At 40.6% G+C, this 23,023-nt stretch overlaps 3 protein-coding genes across 5 annotated transcripts; 1 reads left to right on the forward strand and 2 right to left on the reverse strand.

Moving 5' to 3' along the window:
- The first annotated feature begins 113 nt into the window (after nt 1-113).
- LOC6582424 (helicase POLQ-like) lies at nt 114-3,832 on the forward strand. Its single transcript, XM_032731332.2, has 7 exons — nt 114-981; nt 1,032-1,484; nt 1,553-1,758; nt 1,814-2,416; nt 2,473-3,351; nt 3,410-3,544; nt 3,599-3,832. The coding sequence occupies exons 1-7, from the start codon at nt 177-179 to the stop codon at nt 3,680-3,682; spliced, it is 3,165 nt and encodes a 1,054-aa protein (XP_032587223.2). The 5' UTR covers nt 114-176; the 3' UTR covers nt 3,683-3,832.
- On the reverse strand, nt 3,719-15,692 carry LOC6582425 (nucleolar protein dao-5). Of its 3 annotated transcripts, XM_015162440.3 has the most exons (9): nt 15,590-15,692; nt 8,393-8,482; nt 8,020-8,189; nt 7,867-7,958; nt 7,650-7,764; nt 6,718-6,851; nt 4,727-6,648; nt 4,313-4,480; nt 3,719-4,242 (listed from the first exon to the last, which is right to left on the reverse strand). In XM_015162440.3, exons 2-8 carry the CDS (start codon nt 8,430-8,432, stop codon nt 4,344-4,346), a joined length of 2,610 nt encoding a protein of 869 aa, XP_015017926.1. In that variant the 5' UTR covers nt 8,433-8,482; nt 15,590-15,692; the 3' UTR covers nt 3,719-4,242; nt 4,313-4,343. The 3 variants fall into 3 exon arrangements, with proteins under 3 accessions (XP_015017926.1, XP_043866002.1, XP_043866003.1); XM_044010067.1 differs by having other exon boundaries at nt 4,313-6,648; XM_044010068.1 differs by lacking the exon at nt 3,719-4,242 and having other exon boundaries at nt 4,319-4,480; nt 5,199-6,648; nt 15,590-15,691.
- A 2,785-nt stretch (nt 15,693-18,477) lies between these two features.
- LOC6582426 lies at nt 18,478-22,996 on the reverse strand. Its single transcript, XM_002008093.4, has 2 exons — nt 22,889-22,996; nt 18,478-19,957 (listed from the first exon to the last, which is right to left on the reverse strand). The coding sequence occupies exon 2, from the start codon at nt 19,165-19,167 to the stop codon at nt 18,928-18,930; it is 240 nt and encodes a 79-aa protein (XP_002008129.1). The 5' UTR covers nt 19,168-19,957; nt 22,889-22,996; the 3' UTR covers nt 18,478-18,927.
- Nucleotides 22,997-23,023: the final 27 nt, after the last annotated feature.

The following is a 23,023-nucleotide window of genomic DNA, read 5'->3' on the forward strand; positions in this document are numbered from 1 at the left end:
ATTCTAGGAGTTTCGATTTTCTCTGGACTTAAAATTAGACAAAATATCGAAAAAATACCATCAATTGCATAAAATACTAGTGCATTTGGGAATCTTAGTGGCACCACTATCATATGGAAAATCAGCTGCATTGCACTTTTTGGCGCGTTGCATTTGAGTAATGTTTTCTTTATACAATGTCCAAAAGGAAATTTACAAGCAAAGGCTCAACACCAGAACATAATGTGCCTATTAAACGAGCTTGTGTCGACCATAATAGACCCGAACAAAGCATGGAAATGAACGAGAGTATATTTTGGCCGGACAATGATGCCAGTTTTTTTTCAAATGCAAAGTTGGAGGATTTGTTTAGTGGACAAAATAATGTCGTATCTGCACCTTTCAGTAGTCAAACCAGCAATAAGTTTCATCAGAGCCAGTCGGATGATAGTCTCTTTGGTGATATTTCAATGCCCAGCTCAGACGAAACAGCGGCGGTGGCGGCGAAGACTGAAGAAAAGAACAACATAAAAGAGCAGAGCTTCAAAGAGATCAATCTCAATGATTTGACAGTTACTGAAATGGAGAATATTTTCCATGGGGGTGATGATTATAGCGACCCTCTTGTACAAAATACACAACTTTTTATGGACGCAGTGGCTTTTAAAGTTCCCAAATCTCCAGATCGACTACAAATACCCGCCACTCAAACCAAAGAGGACTCCATGTCAATGTCCTTCATATCCAAGTCCATTTTGGAAGGTATTGTGCAGGGCACACAGTATGCAACATATGAAGCGCTACAGAACCGTTCCATGCTACAGGCACAACAAGACCTTGCAGCGCTCGATCAGTTGGACTGGCAGACGCAGGCGTTTTCCGAATTCGAAACCTCTAAGGAAGAGCACAACAACAGCTTTCCCAGTAAAGGCGATTTTTATGGACTGCCGGATAAGGTGAAGAAATTAATATTTGAGCACAAGGGCATCAAAAGTTTATATGGTGAGTAAGTTGCTCATGGCATGCTACAGCTAATATTAAAATTCTTTCAGAATGGCAGGATGAGTGTTTGAATCTGCCTGCCATACACAAGCGTAAGAATCTTATTTATGCTTTGCCCACTAGCGGTGGCAAGACTTTGGTTGCCGAAATCCTAATGTTGCGCGAGCTGCTTTGCCGAGAACGGAATGTCCTCTTCATACTCCCATATGTGTCCATCGTGCAGGAGAAGGTAAGCGCAATGTCACCTTTTGCCATTGCACTCGACTTCATTGTGGATGAGTATACGGCGGGCAAGGGCAAATGCCCGCCACAGCCGCAACGTAAGCGACGCAGCCTGTTTGTAGCTTCTATCGAGAAGGGCGCCGTTCTAATGGACAGTCTGATCGATGCGCAAAGGGCACATGAAATCGGCATGGTAGTTGTTGATGAGCTGCATTTGATTGGCGAACGCGGACGCGGTGCGACACTAGAGGCTTTCCTAACCAAGGTTATGTTCTTGAAAGGTATTCACATGTTTACCCACATAGATAAATATTCAAGTGCGAATTGTACTACTTTGTTCCGATTTTAGCGAACATTCAAATTGTAGGCATGAGCGCCACCATTGGCAATCTGAATGAAATCTCATCTTTTCTCAATGCGGATGTGTATACGCGGGGCTTTCGTCCAGTAGAGCTTAAGGAATTCATTAAATGTGGAAATGATTTGCTGGAAATCAATTCAGCTGGACAAACGCTTGAGGAGATTTTTGTGCCTAGTCGCACGGTTAACTACAATGTAGGAATGTGGCTACTCTCTACCATCAATATTTTACAATTTTACTCTTTTACAGTACAGCGCTGCTGTGGAGCGTGCCGATCCTGATCATTTGGCTGGCTTGATAACCGAATGTGCCCCGGAGCATTGCTGTCTGGTCTTTTGTCCCACGCGCAAGAACTGTGAGAATGTAGCGTTGCTACTAAGCCGCATTGTGCCCAAGCAAAAGTTCTTTGAGCATCGGCAGAGCGAAAAAGCTGATCTCATGGACGCTCTCGACAAGATGTGTGGCATTCTAAGTCCAGTGTTGGCCAAAACATTGCCGTATGGTATTGCCTATCATCATTCTGGCCTAACCACGGACGAGCGCAAATATATTGAAACTGCCTATCGCTTTGGCGTCATCACAGTCATTTGCTGCACCTCCACGCTGGCTGCGGGCGTCAATCTGCCAGCCAAGCGTGTGATCATACGTGCGCCCTATGTGGGTCAAGAGTTCATGACGTTGTGCAAGTACAAGCAAATGGTCGGACGGGCAGGTCGTGCTGGTCTTGGCGAGGCTGGCGAGAGTATTCTCATTACTCAGAGCAAGGACAATGCCCTGGTTGGTCAAATGCTCTTCTCGCCTATGGACAAGGCACTGAGTTCGCTGGATCAATTCGAAGCTGTTGGCTTGCAGGTATGTCTATGCAATCTGTTATTCGAATTCTTCTATTTAGTCAAACTTATTTCTAGTCTCTAATACTGAGTGTCATTGGCCTGAATCTTGCTGACTGCAGACGCGATCTCAATCGGCTAGTGAACAGCACTTTGCTAGCCGTGCAGGCCGCCGCCTTGGAAGTTGCTGTGGATGAGCTGGTGCTGCGCATTCTGCGCGATATGTTTAAGAACAAAGTGCTGCAACTGAGAGAGAGTGCGCCCAAGAGCAAGCCCAATAGCTCGGACATAATGACCACGCAAGACATTAACCAGAGCGGTCGCTCGGCGCCCGATCGTCGCTTGCTCATTAGTCAATCTACGCGTTTTCAACTGACGAGCATTGGGCGCGCCGCCTTCAAGGCGGGCATAGACTACAAACGTACCTTTGCCATACACAAGGAACTGCAGCTGGCGCAACAGCAGCTGATTCTCACCAGCTACGTGCATCTGCTGTATTTGGTTGTGTGCTTCAATTCTAATGAGCGTGGCGATGAGCTGATACCTGCCGATGCGTCCATACTCTTCCGCGAGTACAATTTGCTTCCGGCCCAGACTCAGGCGCTCTTCAAGCAGCTGGGCTTTACGGAAGCACATGCCGCCAAGCTAGCGAAGACGCAGTCCGTGCAGGGTCCATTGGCACTGCAATTGAATCGCCTCTACAAAGTGCTCATTCTAGCAGATGTCCTCAGCCTACATCCCCTGCCCAGCATCGCCAGCAAGTACAATGTAGAGCGCGGAACGCTGCAGCAGCTGATCAGCCAAAGCACCGCAGCAGCCAGTGCCATCGTTCGTCTGTGCGAGCAAATTGACGAGTTCTGGTGCTTCAAGCCTCTGTTCGAGCGCATCAATCATAAAATGGATCGCTGTGGCACGCAGGAACTGGAACCACTGCTCGAGCTGCCCGCTGTAAAGATTGTGAGTGATTCAGGACATTTGGCCATATTACTTTTTGTAACTCTGCTGTATTTGTTAGAATCGCGCCAAGCAGCTTTATGCCGCTGGCTTTAGAACCATTGAAGATGTGGCCAAGACACGACCGTTCGAGCTGGTGAAAGCTGTGGAATTCATGCCACTTAAGGTGGCCAACGAAATAATATCAGCTGCCAAGGTAAGTCCAATTATACCTACTTTATTCATAGCTAAATAATATATTTGTGCCCAGATAATTCTTATGAAAAAGCTTGACCATTTGGAGGAGGCAACGGAGGCTCTGAAGAGCTGCCTCTGCACCAGCGAAACGCAATAAAGTTCAATGTAAATAAGATTTCGTAACGCATTTAGTTTTTAGTTGTTTTGTTTCATATCTTTAATTTTGTTTAAGCACTCGACTTGAGCCTAGAATACAGCTTAAATATTAACACGCACACAAAATGTTGTCTTGCATACTAAATTTAAATTAATTTGTTTTAATTTTCTTGTCCGAGTATTTAGCTAAGCGCAGAGGCTGTTCACGTTGATTGTTGATGTTTCTTGTTTGTTGTTCATAATGTTGAATTGATTTGTTGTTTGTGTACTACATAAAAATTAGCAGACAAAATTTGAAGATTACCTTTTGTCTCGGCTACTATCACGACAATTGAGTATTATACAATGTATATATTATTAAATTTAGTGTTTTTGTTTTCTTTTGTTTGTTTCATGTAGAAAGTTAAGCGCAAATTGAGCTGATAAAATGATGCCTGCTTGAACTTTAACTAGAGAAAAAATATATTATAATTAGATAGCGTAAAAGATAGTGTAGAAAAGCAGTTGCCTGGGCAACCGATCTGCCTTCTAGTTGTTGAAAGTTATATACAGCTGAAGAAACTGAAAGTAGACATATGGATATACATATATTAGATTGTATTCGCATGCGTAGATCCACAATGTGATGTACCTTAATTTTTCACAGACTTGTAACCGCGACTCTAATATGCAAACTCATCATAGTAATGCTGGGCAAGTCGTGTGCCCACTTGGGCGCCACTCACTGCTCCTCGGGCAGCGTATTCGTGTCTATGTGAACGCGCGTTCTGCGCCGGGACAATCGCTCGCCGGCGTATATCTGTCGATGAGAAATAGGAATCACTATGATAGTTCGGTGGCGATTGCGACTGTGACTGTGACTGTGACTGTGACGGTGACGGTGACTGTGACTGTGACAGTGACTGAGACTGCGAAGCGGATGCAATGGATGATGACGGCGAATGATTCTGATAGATGGATGCCTGCTGATAGTTGCTGTTGCCACTGGCATGGCCGGCAAATGGATTATACGACCCGCTACCATGTGCAGGAGCTGAATACGCACTGGCATAGGGCCGGCTCTGATAGTTGGCATGCTGATGCTGTTGATGTGGATGCAGTGGCGTAAGCGGTTTAAGCGTGGGATCGAGCGCATCGTTCAGCGTCACATCGTAGTCGTTCTCATAGAGTTCGTCCAGATTGAGCTTGACCGGCTGTGGTGGCTCGGGGCGACGCGGCGTTACCGGCGTGGGCAATGCACTGCGTGGCGGCAATGTGGTGCGCGGTGGGTTGGGCGACGGTGCCGGCAGCTCATCACTATCGCTGTCTGGCTGTTCGCCGCGCAGCAGTGGAGCTCCATGCTCCAGCAGGCGCACGCCCGATATGGTCGAGCCCATGTCAATGGGCGTGCTGTCTGTGGTGCGCGCCTCATTGGCTAGCTGGCCCGTTCGCACTGCCACACCCACCGGCTGCAGGCCACGCGGCAAATAGGGGCTGCCGCCACGCGACGGCAGGAAGGGTCGCTTGACCACACGTACCGAAGCGGGTCGCAGGTGTTTAGGTGGTGCTGCGGGCGCCAGTGGCTCATCAGGCTCTTCATTCTCCGCCTGCAATGGCTCCTCCTCGGCTAGCTCCTCTTCCAGGGCTGGTGCTGCTGTTGTCGTGGAGGTGGGCAGCGCACGCTGACGCGCGGCCAGCGCCAGTTTCTGATTACGACGCGCCGGAGTTAAGCTCGCCAAGGAGTTGGACTTGGTGCGCGCTGGAGGAGCACGCTGCTGCTCCGACAGCTCCTCGCTGACGGGCTCCAGCAGCTCCTCTTCCTCTTCGTGGACAATGGGCTGGCGTGGACGCGCGACGGGCTTACGTACTACTCCTGCCTTGGCACGCACGCGACCTCGTACAGGCACTGGTCGCTCCTCGTAGTCCACATCATCCACAAAGTCCACATCGGCAGGTGGGACACGCGCTCTGATGGCCTGCGGACGCTTGCGCCGTGGCGTCTCCCTCTGCTCCACCTCGTAGTCGTCTTCCAGATCCAGCAGTGTTTTCTTGTCTGTGACCGGCTTGCGTAGCGTGGAGCGCGTGGGCTTCTGCTCTTTGGGCGCTGCAGTGCGTCGACGAGAGCCAGAGCGCGCTGGCTGTACGGGCTGCTCATAGTCATCCTCCTGCTGCTCACGATCTTGATAGTAATCGTCGTCCTCCTGCTCGTTACCAGCTGAAGCTGGCGTAGTCGCCGTGTTCTTCTGCACTGGATAGGAGTACTTCTTCTTCTCGTTGACGGGCACGGGACGGGCTATGCGGGGTGGGGCACGTGGACGGGCGTAGACAGAGGAAGCCGCTGCTTTCGGCGTGACGAACTCGGTCAGCGGCTTGGGCGTGGTTTTTACTTTTTGTGGAGTCTGCTCCTCGGCTGCCTCCTCCTGATCCAGCTCGTACGGCTTCTCGTACTCATCGAGCTCATCCAACACAGCTGTTGTCGAGGGCGTCGGGCGCTTATCGCTGCTGCGGCGTCTGCCAGCCGCACGACGTGGTTCCTCTACATCGCGGTCCTCAGTAAAGCTGCGACGCTCATCCACTCGTCCGGGCTTGCGGGGCACTGCCTTACCACGTCCGACTGCGCCCGCTGGGGGCTTTCCTCGACGGCCGCCAGGTCTATTACGACGATCTTCGTAGTCCTCGTCTATTAGATCTTCCTCATCCCTGTAGCGATTTCTATTGTGTCGCAGCGGCTTCTTCTCATCGTACTCATCGTCGTAGTCCAGCTGTGGCTTGCGTGGGCGGGGTCGTGGATTGCGACGACTATAGCGATCATCGTAGTACTCATCGTCAGTCTCGTCGTAGTAATAGTCATCCACGGGTCGGCGGTTGTAGGGCCGATGGTAGGGACGTTGACCTCGACGTCTGGGTGGCGGCGGTGGTGGTGGTGGTGGCTCCGTTGTGGTGGTACTCGTCGAAGACGTAGTGGTGGCCATATACAGCTCATCGTTTCTGTGCGATGAGGCAACAACTCCAGTTAGTCACGGTGCGCTAAGCAGCTCACCTGTGTTTCGCACTCACCTGTTCCAATACTTTTGCGAGCCCTCGCAGTCCACGTCGGAGGCAAAGTGACAAATGAAGGTGCGCTGATCGAAGGCCGTGAAATTGGCGCAAAGGAAATCGTGTCGTATGCCATAGACGCAATGATGATAGATCTGCGAATAGTTGGGAGAGCTGTTAGTGTAATTTGCGTACAACTAAATCGGGTACTCCCACTGGAGGTGTGAATGAAGTCTGTTTAACGTCTCTTTGCCAGGCAAACAAAATTCATTTTGAGGTCAAGATCGACACGCAGACAAGTTTTTTTTATTATCATTATTTTTGTAATGTTTTTCTTTCTTGGCTTCGCCTCTGGGCACGTAAGCCACACGACGGCGGCTAAAAGAGAAATTACTGGACACGAGTTACGTGGTAGCTGGCTGTTCAACTTGGCCAATTGGATAACGTCGCCTCCTACATTCCCCAGTCCCCACTCCCCAGACCGCATTCCCCGTTGCGCTACTGTGAACACAAGGTCAACCGACACATAACATAGTTAGCAAAACATATAATTTGGCTGGCCCCAGTGACCCTTTACTTGGAGAATATTTTATAGTCTGTTAGTTACAGATTATTATGTGATATTCTTCGAGTATTAGTGAGATTTGAATGTTTTAATGGGCGGCTAAGGAATAAGAACTATTCCACAAAAAATATAGGAGACGAGATCTTTGTATGCATTTGTGCATAATGAGAGCAAAGCAAGAGTCGTATGCAAAGAGAGGGACAGAGTGGGAAGATTAACAACATGAGGAACGATGGCAAATCTGAGACGGATGGAAATTGACATTAAATATGGGAGAATGAAAATCAGAACATTGCTTCTCACTTCTGTTCTCTAAATTACCTAAATTACCTGAAAATTTTACCTATGAGTCTTATTTGAGTAATTTATCATTAACGAATTCACTTACCTGACATTTGTACTCAATGGAGGCATAGAAGCCATCGTGTAGACCCTCGCACTTGAAGTGGATCTCATCCATGGGCGGAACGGAAGACAAGAAAGGATAGGTCGAGAGATTGTAGCTGCATTAAAGAAAAAAAAAAAAAAATAAGTACACAAAAAATTGTTATTTACGGTTTCCTTACGAAAAACATTCTGTTTATTTATATATTGTGTAAACTCACCCTCTCAGCTCCCTCGGCAGATTTGGATCCCAGACATAATCGATTTGGGGTATGCCCGTCAGTTTTCTCTTTGAGATCGTGCCATTTTCCGACTGCAAATTAGAGAAGTTTCATTGCCGATCTGAAGCCATGAGAGTGCTATGCAGTGCTCACCTTGCCCTCCTCGCCCTCAGCAGTGGGCGGCTCCTCCTTCTCTGTGACAGGCTCTGGAGTCGTTGTGGTGGTCGTTGTGCTTGTGGTTGTAGAGGCGGGATTTTTGGCAATGGAAACCTTTTTGAAGGGCAGCGCAGCATCCGCAGAGCTGAGCAGACCCAATAACAGCACTGGCCATAAAAAAAAAAAAAAAAAAACAAGAAATAAATGTGTTAAATTATAGCTGGTTTTTTTGTTTAATTGCATAAGCGAAACAGTTTTTGTGCCTGAATTATATCAGAGCAGCAGCAGTTGCTGCTGCTGTTCCATAATCCAGTTCGGGACAACAATTTAGTTAATGCAACCTTTCCTTGAGCAACTCGGCTCGACTCACCTGTCGCTGTTATGATCAGCCAGCTTGTGGCTCTCTTCATTATGACGACTCTTCAGTGACTGTTGTATTTATATTTTCCGCTTTGGTATGCTTTGAACAGAAATAAAACAAAGAAACAAATATAATAACATTATTATGTAAATTCCACAAAAAAAAAAGAAGAAAAAGAAATGAAGCAAAAGGAAAGACACAAAGTGTTGTAACAAAAATGCGAGAATTTGCCAATTAATACGCCCACACAAGCGAACACACACACACACACACACTCACACTCACAGTCATAACCATGTACTTGGTCAAAGATTTATGCTTTAAAAGAGTCACTGAACGATAAAAAGAAAAGAAAAGAAATGTCTCTCGATTCCGTTTGGTTCTTCAATTAACATTTTCGGCACGCAATTCTCAAGTATTTCTGATTTTTTTCGGAGCTACACCTAACTGCATTACACACAAGCACATACACACACATATACATATTTATATTGATTAACGTTACTTTTGCAGCTGCTCGGCCGTCATTCAGTCAATTGATTTCTGAACCTAGCATACATATGAGTATATGAATATATACATATATCTGAATATGGCTATAGAAAGTATTCTAGACATTAAAATCGTCTGATTTTCTATGCTTCGTCTTTATGGCTAAACGATGAAAATGGAAGAAGTGAAACTGCTTTACGTTGAATTCCATAATTGTTTAGTAAATATACTTAGCCATGTATTTCGCTTAAAACTTAAATATATATTTAAATATATATATTTTTTCGTTTAAGATTTAAAATATTTATGATTTGCTCTTTGTTCAGAAATGTAGAAAACCTAACTTATAAAAAGTTTTCTTGCTCACCTTAAGCTGAATTTAAGTTAAATAATATTTACTCTTTAGCTTATTTGGCAATTTGGCATTATTGGCTAATAAAACCATATAAACCAAATATTTTTATTTTAGTAACAAAACGAAATGCCTATAAATTTATGTTTAATGAAATAAAAAAGATAAATAAATGAAATGACTGTACATTTTGCAGTTTTTTATGAATTTCAATTTATGATAGATTTAAACGCTTTTGCTTCGCTTTTATTTCCGTTGAATTTTCGTTAATTTAAACACTTTGATTCAGTTGAAGTAGTTAGTAATTGCATAATTAGCCGCTGCCTTCAATGTCACTTACGTAAAGCTCAGCGAAAGGGCAACAACAAAAGCAAATACAGAGCAAGACAGATGGGCAGAAAGAGAGAGAGAGGGAGAGAGAGAGAGGGACAGACGAACAGACAGTCGGGCAATGCATAACTATATCAAATTGAAAAGTGAACAATAGATTACAATTACAATGCGGCAACACTTTCATTTTCAATGCGTTTTAATTGGCTGTGCAAATATATCTATATAGATATATACATATATTTATATGAAAGAAAAGCCAAAATCAAAAGCAAAATCAAAAGCAAAAATCAAAATTTCAAAAGCGGCAGCTGCCATAAAAAGTAAGTGCTTTAATTATTTATATTGATATCATTTAAGCATAGTATACATACATATATACTATATATATATATATATATATTCACTGCAAATTCCAAGCTGCTAAACACTTGCAGTTGATTTATTGCAAAATCAGTGAGAGAGAGGGAGAGGCAGATAGAGTAAGAGAGGCGGGTTTAGCTTAGTGAAACAAATCGAAAGGTTCATTGGAGCATTGTAATTCGTCAGTTTGGCATTGTTTGCATGCATACATATATATGCAGATGGTGCAGATATATATAACGGATAATAGTTTTATTATGCATTGTTTATTGATTTTCCTTGAATTTGATTACCCATTCGTTTAACGGGGCGTATGCGCATTTCGAAATGTCAGACAGCGCAACGCGACGCTGACTGTTTATTTTGGTTTTCCTTTCTTCACTTTTTGGCAAAGAGGAAGCTTCAATGGATTTGCTCTGGGTAATGGATTTTTGTAGCTTCAGCTGCGCAGCTGCTCAGCCTTTCAGTTATTCATGGCACAATTTTGTTTTTTTTTTTTTTCATTGTTTTGTATGTCGCTGGCGTCTGTCGGTTATCGTTTGTCGTTTTCTTCTTCTTTCTGTGTGCTTTACCAATGCGACGGAGTTCAAAGATTTTGCCGTTCACACCCCGATCCACAAAAATAATGTGTGTCGCGCATTTTAAGTAGGTTTTTTTTTTTTTTTGGTTTCTTGATGTTTGTTGTTGTGGCTTATGATGATGTCTCTTGACGATGTCTCCAGCTGCGTGTTTGCAGTTTCTGACATTTTGAGCCTAAGTTTAGATAAATATGTGACAAATGATGATAATAGCCGAGTGCAGCCAACTGGTTCTGTTCATGCAACCTCCAACAACATGATGCAGGCTTGTATAAATTTTTTAAATGTCAAAGGGTTCAGCTACGCAGCGCTCAAGCTGAATAAAGCTGGGAATTAAAATCTTTGATGATCAAATAATTTAATGAGCCGACATTATAGATAATCAAGATATTTTATATATATTATTATAGATAATCAAGTTATGGTTGGCATTTAAGCTCGCTTTACTGTTCTCACTCTCTCTCTTTCTCTCTCTCTCTCTCTCTCTCTCTCTCTGTTCCATATATGTAATAAGTACTCCATCTCTTATTTCAAATATCTAAGGTCAAGCGCGTTTCGACTTTTATGTTATGGTATGATATATGGGCATACTAAACAAGTTAAATTATTAATTTATGGCTGCTGATTCCCTTATATTGGCCGCACTTTGTGTTGTCATAAACAATACTATATATTAATATCTGGCCATTGTGCGCCGCAAATGACAATAATAATAAGATGAGCATCTAATTTTTTACGGCCCACCATTAAGCGCGGCTTTCTGTCTGTCTGTGTGGATGTCGCTGACTTGTATTGATATGCCTCGAAGATTCCGTGCTGTTGAATTGCCTTTTAGCCAAGTTCAAATTCAAGGCTAAGCACGATCGCTTACAAACACACGAATACCGGTAAAATTGTTGTTGCTGTTGTTGTTGGAGCTGTTGCTGGAGCTGTTATTGTCTTTGCTTTTCGTTTGTCTTCAATTTAACAAATTATTGATGATGGGCAGGCAAATGGCAGTAGCAGTCACAGTTATAGTCGTAGTCACTGTAATAGCTATAATTTTATTGTTTTATATAGTCTAAAGTAGAGCAATTTCTTATACACTTATATAGGTAAAATATACATGTATATGTAGAAATATATATGAGTGTATTAGTCAGCATAAGAATTTATTTTTGTTCTCTGATTAGTAACAGCTTCAGTAGCAGTCACAGTTTTTTTCACAGTAGCAGTTTCAGCAACAGCTACAGCTGCTCTGGGTGAGTTTAATTTATAAATAAGAGCTTCACCATAATTACAATTTTCATCACAGTCACAGCTGCCGATTTAGTAACATCTATAATTGCTGCTGATGTGAAGCGAAACACAAATATTTCTGCATAGCTTGAACCTGTGCTGCAATCAGAATCGAAGCTTGTGCAGTTGATCTTCCAGAAGGATGAGTTATATTGGTATGGTATCTATTGGTATCTGTTGCAGTGCTTAAATCAGTTTGCAAATACAGTTACAGTAACTGTTAAAGTCACAGTGAACTTAACATTATTTTATTATTAAACAAATTTTAAGTCGTAGTCGCAGTCACAGTTTTAGTTCAGTTTTAGTTCTAGTCACTTAGATAACGGAAATATCAAAGAACCAATTTATGTATCACAGGAAGTTTTCAAATAAGAATTTAATTGAATTAAATTTTAGTTTTTATTTCTGTGAAATTATTTATTATATCCATTCTATTTCTATTTCTGTGAATTATCTAATTTTATAGTTTTCTTTTGGGGCTTTTTATGAGCGCGAGCGCCTTGAAATTGTGCAAATTGGCAGAAAAATAATCGCAAAACTCAAATTTGTTGAGTTTTTCACATAATTTAGCAATAAAATCTCTGATTGTGCGTGTGTGGGTTTTTTCTATAAATATTTGTTCTCTGTCTTTTTTTTTCTCTCCGTTTTTATTCAAGTTGATTTTGGCAAATGACGTTAACTAATTAAAATATTAGCTAGACAGAGACAATGAACATAGAGATGCTAGGGGAGGCAGAGCTGGAAGCGGCTTAAGGTCGCAGTCACAGTTAGAGTCACAGTCACAGTCGCAGTGAGAGACAATGCACCATCAGAATACAGAAATTTATGCATTTGCAAAAGGCCGCAGACTTTCGTCTGGAGCTGCCAGTTATATATACTCTAAATACGTATGTATATATATAGAGACTATACCCTATATTTCGGCTGACAAAAAGAGCTCTCGATTTCATTTGCATTTCTAATGCGAGCAATCCACCAAATTTCTGTGAAATGTGTCGTCGCAGCGACGTCAGCAACTGGTTTCGCTACACAGTTTTTCCTTTTTATTTTGACTTGATAATACTTTATATATATATATATACTATATATATATTTTAATTTATGCATCGTGTCGTGTCAACCGGTTGCCTCTTCGAGGAGCGCTGCTGATCTTCAATAGATGCCGGTTCCAAACTCTGACTCGAGCTGCTGCGTTGTCATCAAAAAATTAGCATCTCCGTTCGGTGTTTGGACTTTTCATTTGACTTTTTTTTTTAAGTTATATTTTTTGTGGTTTGCTTTCAAGGTCGCCTCAGCTGTTGTGGTTTTCGGATTTCTGTTGAATTTTGTGGTGCAGTTTTTGTTTTTGTTTTTCTTCTATTTCTGTTTTGTTTTCTTCGATCTGTTTAGCATGCTATTATACAATATTAATGTGGGCTTAGCTAATTGCCCTTTGTAGAGCCATTTGTCAGCGTGAATCGATTTCGGGCAGATTGCCAAGATTAGCTTAAGCCAATTATACACTATCGCTCACTTGTTGCCAACTGCGTATGGGAGTAGCTCAAGTACAACTATCACAAGTTACTTGATAGAGATCTAAGAGGCATGCATCAGCACTAAATCTCAATAGCTTAACGATGATTAATTAGAAACCTAAAATAGCACTTTAAACTTGACTGAAAGCAACTTTTTTATTGCCAAGAGATATTTTACCTATGGCGATAGATCAAGTTCACAATGCTAAGCCATAAATCTTGGTCGTTTCTTAACAATAGTATCTATGTTTAGTATATAATAGTATATATGTAATTTGCCTATTTAAAAATTTTCTTGAAAAAAAGCATATATAATATAAGACCTTGACGTTTCTATAATTCTGACCTTAAAAACGCATAGCGTGTCTACGGCTCATTAATATGGATTCTAATCAGAATGTTCTTCCTACAAAATATTATTATATGCTAATGATTATGATAATGCTTGCAACTATTTCTATTACCAGAAGTGCTTAGTGCCAAATATAAACATGAAAAATATGTACATTTTTGTATAATATATATAAAATGTATAAAATATATATATCACACTTCATCAAAGTTAATTGATATATGTATGTGTATGTATATCAACATTATTTTCAGTTTGCTCTCATCTTCACAACTTTTGAATGCGTTCGCTCGCGTTTGCAAGTGGCAAGTGGCAAGTGAAACCGAAGTTTTCTTTTTGGAAAATCAGTTTTCAGTTTCAATCTGTGTGCTTGTCAATTGTTGTTGTTGTTATTTTACTTTTTGCTTTTGTTATGGCCAAATAAGCTAATCGCCGATTCCGGTTGCGATTTATTCGAGTAAAGTCGTTTGAGCATATGCAAAAAAAAGGTGAGACAGAAATAAAAGAGAGCAGCATCAGCTCAATGAGAAATCTCCGTTTCACACGCATCTAAAAGGCCTTTTAGGTGTTTCCCAGTAATTAACAAAAATTTAAGTGCTAGGAAAACTGGGTGTAATGGAAAAAATGAGCACTAAGTGCTTGAAGAAATTACAAAATAAGAGAAAAAATAATGTATATATATATAAAAATAAAACAATGTATAAGAAATAAAAATAATGTTCGCATACGCTTGGTCGCAGATGAATGAAAGTAAAATTTAAAAATTTGTTTGCTGTAACTGTTGTTGTTGCGGTTGTTGTTATTGTTGCTGTTGTTGTTGTTGTTGTGTTTACTGTAGCTGTTGATGAAAGTAAAATCGGCGATGTTTTGTTTGGGCTCTTTGGCCAAGAGATGCGCCAGCCATAGATAAAAAGGCAACAAATTGTGTATAAACAAATTATGGCAATTGTTTGTGTATTTTCAGCAAGTAATGCTACAGCAACACCAACAATATGTTGGTTGTGTTTTGAGCCAACAGCAAACAACAATAACAACAACAACAACTGCAGCAAAAGTTGTACATGGCAAATAATTAGCAACGCTTGAGATAATTTTGCAAAGTTTTGCCAAGAGTTTTGGCCCTGAGCTTTGAAGAGGCTGCTGGGCTAAAAAAGATGCTGCATAATATTTCAAATAGAGACACATGGCTTACCTTAAAATTAGCAAAATATTTGTGTTTTTTTTTTTTTGTTTTTTTTCAAATAATCCAAAACTTGTTTTTAGTTTTTTAATAAATTTTCAATATATACATTTATATTTTTCCTTGCTAAATTTTTGCTAAAAATGCAGCATAAAATGGAAAATTTTATACAATAAACTGCAAACACACGCACACAACTGTGAGAGAGAGAGAGAGGCAGAGAGAGAGAGAGAGGGAGGGACTAACATATGCCTGCATATGTATGTGTGTGCGTGCATTGCAGTTTTATTGCATAGTGTGCGTGCACTTGTGAAAATTATTGTTGTTGTTTTTAATTTTATGTGTGTGTATTTTTTTTTATATTTTTAACACACGCGTTAGATTAACTATTTTCTTTTTTTTACTTTAATTTTCATCTTTAGTTTTTAGCGCTATTTCATTGAAAACTCTGTTGAGAGTATTACGACACTTGCGCATTAGTTTTTCACACCAATACAGCTGCATTTAACACTTTTGCCCAAAGGCGTTTACGACTGCGTTTAATTTGATTATATATATATTTTTTTTTGACGAAAATTAATTTTATCATCAACCACTATCAATTTGCATGCAAAACTTTTGTTTGGTCATATAAATTTTATATAATTTTTTACAACACAATGCTAAACACGCACACACACACACACAGCCACACACAAACGCACACACATATATACACTTGTGCGAACGCAGCGCATGCGCAGCGTTGCTTAGCCACGCCCACTTACTGTTGCCAACCTGTCTTGGCTGCCGTTCACCTGGCTGACCGTTTGCAGACTGAAATTGCAGATTGTTGGCCAACTTTGCGTTGGCATAAAATCGTCTTTTTGGTAACGAAACGAAGCTTTTTAGCTCGCTAATTTGATTTCCAGTCGCATGTCTTGGAAACTGGTTTCTTGCCGCTTGGCCGCTACAGCAAAGGCAACGACAGCGACAACGACAACGACATCGGCAACTGCGCATGCGCTCAGCCGAACAAGCTGTAACGAGCAAGAGAGAGAGAGGGAGAGAGAGAGAGCGTAACAGAGAGCGTGCGCAGCCGCTGCTTGAGAGAGCGCTCGAGCTTAAGCTTAAGCCAAAGCTTTTCTTTGTGTAGCAGTTTTTGTTACAGTTTTTCCTTCACATTCTGCAATAGTTTGTAGTTTGTTTTGTTTTTGTTTTGATTTTGCTTTTACTGTTTGCTTAGCTTATGCTTTTGCTTTTGCTTTTGCTGTTGAGTTTAGTTTGCAGCATTTGCTGTTTAGTCGCTTGTTTTTATCTCATAAGCAGCTTAACAGGTTTTGCTTATTAAGATTTTAGTATAGCTATATATAAATATTAATTTTTCTATACAATTTATTTATTGAAATTCTTGCAAAATTTATTGAGTGAGAATTAGAATTTGTATTTGTATTTTTTTTAAATTGATAAATTATTATCGTTTTTATTGATTTTTGTTTAAATTCTGTTTTCATTGTTCATCTTGGCATATGTTTAACAGTGTTTGCTGCGAATTTTCCTATACTATATCCTATAAATACTCTTTCTTTTTCCGCATTGCACTTTATGTATATTTAATTGTGACTGATCTATTAACGATGCACAATTGATATTCATGTGCTCGTTAATTTATTTCGAATACTTTCCGTTTGATTTGCTGAGTGACCGCAATGACATAATAACAATAACACAACAAATTGCAGCAGCAGCTACAATAGCAACAACAACAACAACAACAAGAGAGTCGGGCATTTCAATTAATAAACCAACGTAGGCCAAAGCCATCTGCTATTAGTCATGCATATACACACATACACACACATACAGAAAACAACCGTAACACAATAAGTCGTGGACGTTGTCCAGAGACACATAAATTGCTTAAACGGCTCATGAATTATTGCGCATACGCCGCATGGTGCGGAGCACAATTAAATTTTAGTTAGGCACAAGCATAAGCACTCATACACTCACACACACACATACACTCATATATACACAGAGGCATAGCCGTATATTAAATGACTAAATCTAAAATCGACTGAATGCAAAATAATGTGAAGCGTTTCAAGCGGCTCATAATGAAATCAATCAACGGTCACAACAACTGCTCCCCATCAGGCTTTTGTAGTAGTAGTTGTTGTTGTTGTGGTTGTTGTTGCTGCGCTAACTGGGGATTATGGCATATATACATACCTATATATCTCTCTTTTAAACAGCCAAACGACTTAAGGCTGTGTCTGCAGTTTATTTAACTGACTCTGTGTGTGTGTGTATGTGTCTGTGTGTGTGTTACGTCACAGAGCTAAAGTACTTGGAGTCTGTTGCACTGCATCTGCGCATGTGAAAGTTGAATTTGATGGCGACTGTCGTTGCCTGTATTCAAATTGGAGCAACAGGCATAGACACACATACAGACAAACATATACTAATACCATACACAGACACATACATGGCTTGTGCCTTAAATTGATGTTATATTAATAGCACCTACTCATATTCATGCAATTGTTTGCTATGCTCTATGTATGTGTGCTCGCTATTGAGAATGAGTGCAATATGTCGACTCTCCGTGTGTGCGTGTGTGTGTGTGTGTGTGGGTCGGCTAACCGAACCGGTATGTGCGTTACTATCCAAGTCTTGTTGCAGTTTTTTTAGTACATGTTGTAACTGTTAAGCGGCTCTCAGCCTGGTCGGCAGCCCGCTGCCTCCAGCTGCCAATCGCCCAGCTGTTTCTGATGTCTGCTCTGATAAACAAAATTTGTTACAATTTTTTAGGCATGCGAAAACTCGCATATAGCAAATCAAAATTTGATAGGATAATCGCGTTTTTAATAGCGAACTTAACTCTTTAAGTTTAATAATAATTGCAGCTTTTAAATATTGACTTAACTCAAGTTTTATTCATAAATTTTTTAATTGTATCTCAGTTGTCTTTACGAATTTATTATATTTAAAAAAGTCATTAAATGCAGCCATATTTTACTTATTTTATTTTTAATTAATTAATTTTTATTTTTATATTTATTTATTTTATTTTTTTTTATGATTGAACCTGTTTTTTTTTTTTTTTTTTTTTTTTAATTATTTATCTAAAAAGTATATAATCATAATTTATAAATAATCCACAGATTCATGCAGCGTATCTGCCAGTCGAACAGTTTTATATATATATTAACATTATTTTAATTTTAGTTAACTGTCAAAAGCGTAGTCAACATTTTTCAATTTTTTTAAATATTTTTCAATATTTTTTTCTGATAATTTTTTCTATTTTTAAGCTACTTTTTTTTGCCAAATATTTTTGCAAGTCAAATTTGCGTTTGGCAATTGTCGGCAGCTGTTTTTAGTCAGGCCAAAACATGTTTAACTAAGCTGTTAAGAAATCGAAACTAATTTATTAAATCGGCAGATAAATGCCGTTCATTTATATTATACATATATATTGTATTATATGTAAATTCAACTTGCATTAAGAAATTATTTAAATTTTAAGCCTGACTGAAGCGAGTCACGCGCCCGAGTTAATCAATTGAGTTTTCTTGCATAAAAAAATAATCAAAATTAACCGTTACATTTGTGCCAATTTTCAAGTAACCACAATAAGCCCCACCCAAAAATTAAACAAACAAAATGATTTCTGTCTCTTTTGTAAGAACAAAATGCATTCAAAATAACTTTTATTGTTTTTCTTAGGAGCAAAAAGTCGTTCAACCCGTTTGTTTGTTTATTGTTACTACGTAATTACATGGAAAAGAATGTATTTGTTGTTTTATATATGTACATATAAATATGTATATACTTTGTGTACTTCTTTGCTGTTGTTTTTCTTATGACAACAAATCGGGTTTTACATTCTCTTGCAGGCCTTGGCGAAAAAAAAAGAAACAAGACAAAAACAAAAACAAAAGCAAAAGCAAAGCGACCGCAACGAATTGCAATTCCGCAATCGATTCATATACGAATTCGGATTCGATATCGAATTCGAGTTGAGTTTTGACCTTGCTTTTGAATCAGTTATACACATATATCTATATAAATATATATATATATATATATGTATATATCAGGTGGTATATCTAGTTCTTTAGATGATAAAGAAGTTCAACACGAAGCGAAACACTTTGCTCAACGTGCTGTTCGAGGCCGGACGCTCGTTGGCCGCCAGCTGAGCGTCCAGCTGATCCTCCAGCTCGGCCCCATAGCGCACTATATACCACTCGGCAGCAAAGTAGACGACGAGCGTAACTAGAGCAAATTTAATATAGATCTTGAATATCCAAAATATGTTCACGCCCACTTGATGCAGCAGCTCCAGCACATCCATTGCTGCTGACGCCGGCTAACGTTGCGTATGCGCAATGCAAATGAAAATACACTCAAAGACTGACTGACTGGCTAACTGACTGACTGACTACGAAAAATATAACCAGAGTAAAACGCTCGCAGCTTGCCGGCTGAGTGCCTACGCGTAGGGTCGAGCGAGCTGGGCAAAGATTGCGATTTGCTGAAATGGGGTCGCTTGAGGCGTCGCTTTGGATCGCTTTGTGGCTTATGCAATTGTTGTAGCTGCTGTTGTGGTAGATGTTGTATTGCTGTTGCTGTTGTTGTCGATGTCGATGTCAATGTTGTTGCTGTTGCTGTTGCTGATGTGTATTGATTGTGTGGAGCAGCGCATTAGTGTGGCGTTCAAGATGCACATTTCGCTTTCGTCTCTGACAGATGCCTAAGTTGCCGTCGTTGTCGTTGTTGTCGGTGTTGTTGTTGCTGCTAGTGTTGCTGCTGTGTTCATGGTTGTTGTCGCCTCATTTGAATTTTATAGTGTTGATGATCCCGTCTCTTCGATTTTTCGTGTTTTCGTATTTCGCTATTTCGGCCTTTTACGCTCGTAATAATTGTTGCTGCCGCTTTCAGTTTTTTTTTAGCTACCTCTTATTGTTGTTGTTGCTGCTGCTGCTGTTGTTGTTGTTGTTGGTATATCTCACGTTGTCATTTGATCACTATGCGCGCCGCTTAATTATGTTAATTTGTGCACCAGCTTTGTACAATTTATTTCGCTTTTATTTTTTTTCGGTTTCCATTGTTGTTGCTTTTGGCTCTGCTTTTATTTGCGCGCCCTGTAAAAGAAAAAGATATTTATTTTATTTTATTTTTTTGAAAAATCAAATATATTCAACGCATTTGTAATGTGTTTGTAATTTAATTGGTTTCGGGGCGGGCAGCTCAAATTGATGAAGATAAATGATTCGATAATCGACAGCAACATAAATAACAGCATCCATAAACAAATTCGATTGCGAAAAGCTGGTCTGTCTTCGTGCATTTGTTTGCTAACTGCAACTGTAGCAGTGGGCGTGACTTGGGCAGATATTATATCAGCTGCAAAGATTTTGATCAATCTGTGTGTTAAGTGAAGCGGTACAAGTTGAAATTGAATGAGAGAAAGGGGAGAGAGTGTGAAATTTACAGACACTCGAGACATTTAAGTTAGGATCCTAAAATCGTATATCAAGATCAGAGATCCAGATCTGAGTCTGAGTCAAATCAGATTAAATACTTCAGATCAAGAGCCATGACTAACAGCTAAGGCTAAGACTTAAAGAAAAACATAGTTAGGAGCTGAGCTCGAAAAGTGAGTCTATGGCTACAAAACCTAGTCTCTAATCCATGGATATTGTAAGCCTGGCTAACGAAGCGCATCTTAACAAGCGTAGCTTGAGTCCAGCTTAAGTTGCAGTCTCAAGATCTGCTTTTTAGACTTGCAAATCAGTTAATAAATGAACGAAGCCATGAATAATGGATTTGCTGTGCATTCTCTGGCCGTCAATCTCTGTTGGCTGTGGACTATTTATAGGTAGAGCTACTTAAACTCTGTGCCTGACCTTGACAGCAACCTTCCAGCGCCAAGCGGCGAGTCAGTGGCCGCCGCCCCCCTTTCGGCCACACCACTGTCTGCTAGCCATGTTTGACAAATTAAAGTGAGTTGAGAGCGAGCCACAAAAACTCGATTGCATCTTCAATACACTTGACAATCGCTTAACAAAATCTGCTTAACCTTACGATGCGCGGCTCTTGTTGCTGCTGCTGCTGCTCCTCCTTTGACTTTGGCTGCATCTGCAGCGACGACTACGACTATTCGCCGCTTGCCGCTTGCCGCTGATAAATGCAGCAATTATTTAAAGCGCACAAATCAACTTCAACTTGGATGGGTCTATGCGGCTGACCGGTGTGGCAGGCGTCGTGCCGTTTTCGAAAAGCCAACCAAAGTATATTACATTAATTTCAAGATGTACGCGCAAAAAACTCCGCAGTTGTCGCAATACCATCAGAGAGATAGAGAGAGGGAGAGCGGGACAGAAAGTGAGAGAAAAATGAAAATGTGTTTAAGAAACCAGTCGCCAAATGGACAAAAGTGGATTGCCTTCACAATGCCTGCGGACCTGACTTCCACTCGCCAATCGAATTCTTCCTGACTGCAAGCAACGTGAGATATGTAAATGCTGAAGTTGAACTGTCGCATAAACTGAGCCACAGACAAAGACGCAGCTCGGTCTCTGCTGGCCTCCTCCTGTCCACCCTCTTGCTCGGCTGTCGAGTTGTCAAACCAAAAACTAGACACTAGATTCAAGATGCGAAACTGAAAAACTTGAGTCGTCAACAGACTCAAAAGATTCGCTTAAATGAGTTTTTATTTTTCGTCTCTTTATTTTGTTTGGTAGCCAAGGCAGTTGTCTGAGTCTCTGATAAGTGCGCGTACTCGTCCGTATAGATGCGTACCGGTTTCTGCGCCAGACCCTCTGACATTCTCACCTTATTCGCATGAAACACTCCGTTTTGGTAGATACCCTGTAGCTGTGGGCAATATAGAAGGGTATATAGAAGGGTTGGCAGGTGGATGAGAGCTTTCTGTGTTGTTATAGCGAAAATTCCAATAACTAAATTCACATCAAATCATACACAACTATTTGCCAGCTTTGCTCTATAAAATCTGATTTACACGATATCTACAAGTCTACTTTGCCCAAATTTCCTACTTGTTTTCTGTTCAACCTATGGCATATGCCTTATATGTATGGCCATATAATAATTTCAATTTCTTGGCTACATGACATTTGCATCACATAGTAAATTATCTAGCTGCATGTTAATTAGCAAATTTGTTACTTCCCCACAAAGCGTAATAGACATTAAACGCTTTTTTGAGTAATTCGCACTTATATAAGGCAAATGGCGTTAATTTCTTGGCCACTTGGCAGTAACCCATTAAAATGTGGGTGACCAGCGAACAGACCAGACCAGACCAGACCAGGCCAGGCCAGGCCAAGGCATGTCGTGCCAAGCCAACAAAACCAGTTGAAAACATGATATGAAAACATTTAAGTAGATGCCGTCATAGATAGACATCGCTGAATGGGCCTGCTAGGGTCTACTCGGATTAGGGAGTGGGGGTGGACAGTCTGACACGCATTTCTACTCGCTAATTGCACAAATTGTGTCAGCTGCGGCTGCCCAATGACCAAAAGTTGACAATTGACTTTTAATTAGGTAGGCCCGAGGCCTGAACATGTTTTTATTGTTTGTATAACCGGGTTTGTTTTATGGTGTATTTGTTTCTTTGAAAGTGTTTCTCTGATTTGGTGGAAAGCCAAGAGATTCTTATTGGAAAAACATCGAAATTGGACTTTAGCTGTAATTATGGTCATAGATTTAAGCTACATGACAAAATATTAAAACTACAAATCTACATTCCAGACACATTTATGTATATTTCTTCTCGAACAGCAACTCTAGTTGGAAATATGCTACTAACCAAGAAGTAATTTTATTTCTACATATGAAATCACAACAGTCAACGAAACCCACTCCAAATTCACATTCCAAACACATTCACACATCACCGGTATCTTCTTCTCTTTGTTTCTGCTTATTCCCGAACTTTCTGAGACTGTCTTCCACGAAGCAACAGTTTGCCTAAAAAAAAGCCATCAACCAGTCACATCTGAACACTATCAATCTTCTTAATGCTAATCTTATATTAATATTTTTACCTTATTGTTATCTATTCGTGCACATTCTGTTGAGTAAAATATAAATAAACAAAAAGAAGAGAAGCCAACACACACGCAGCCGACGTTGACAGTTGGAAACTGGAAGCGCTCCGCTTCCAGTACTTAGGCAAAGCT

The sequence above is a fragment of the Drosophila mojavensis genome, unplaced genomic scaffold, assembly GCF_018153725.1.
Source record: "Drosophila mojavensis isolate 15081-1352.22 unplaced genomic scaffold, ASM1815372v1 contig_74, whole genome shotgun sequence".
NCBI lineage: Eukaryota > Metazoa > Arthropoda > Insecta > Diptera > Drosophilidae > Drosophila > Drosophila mojavensis.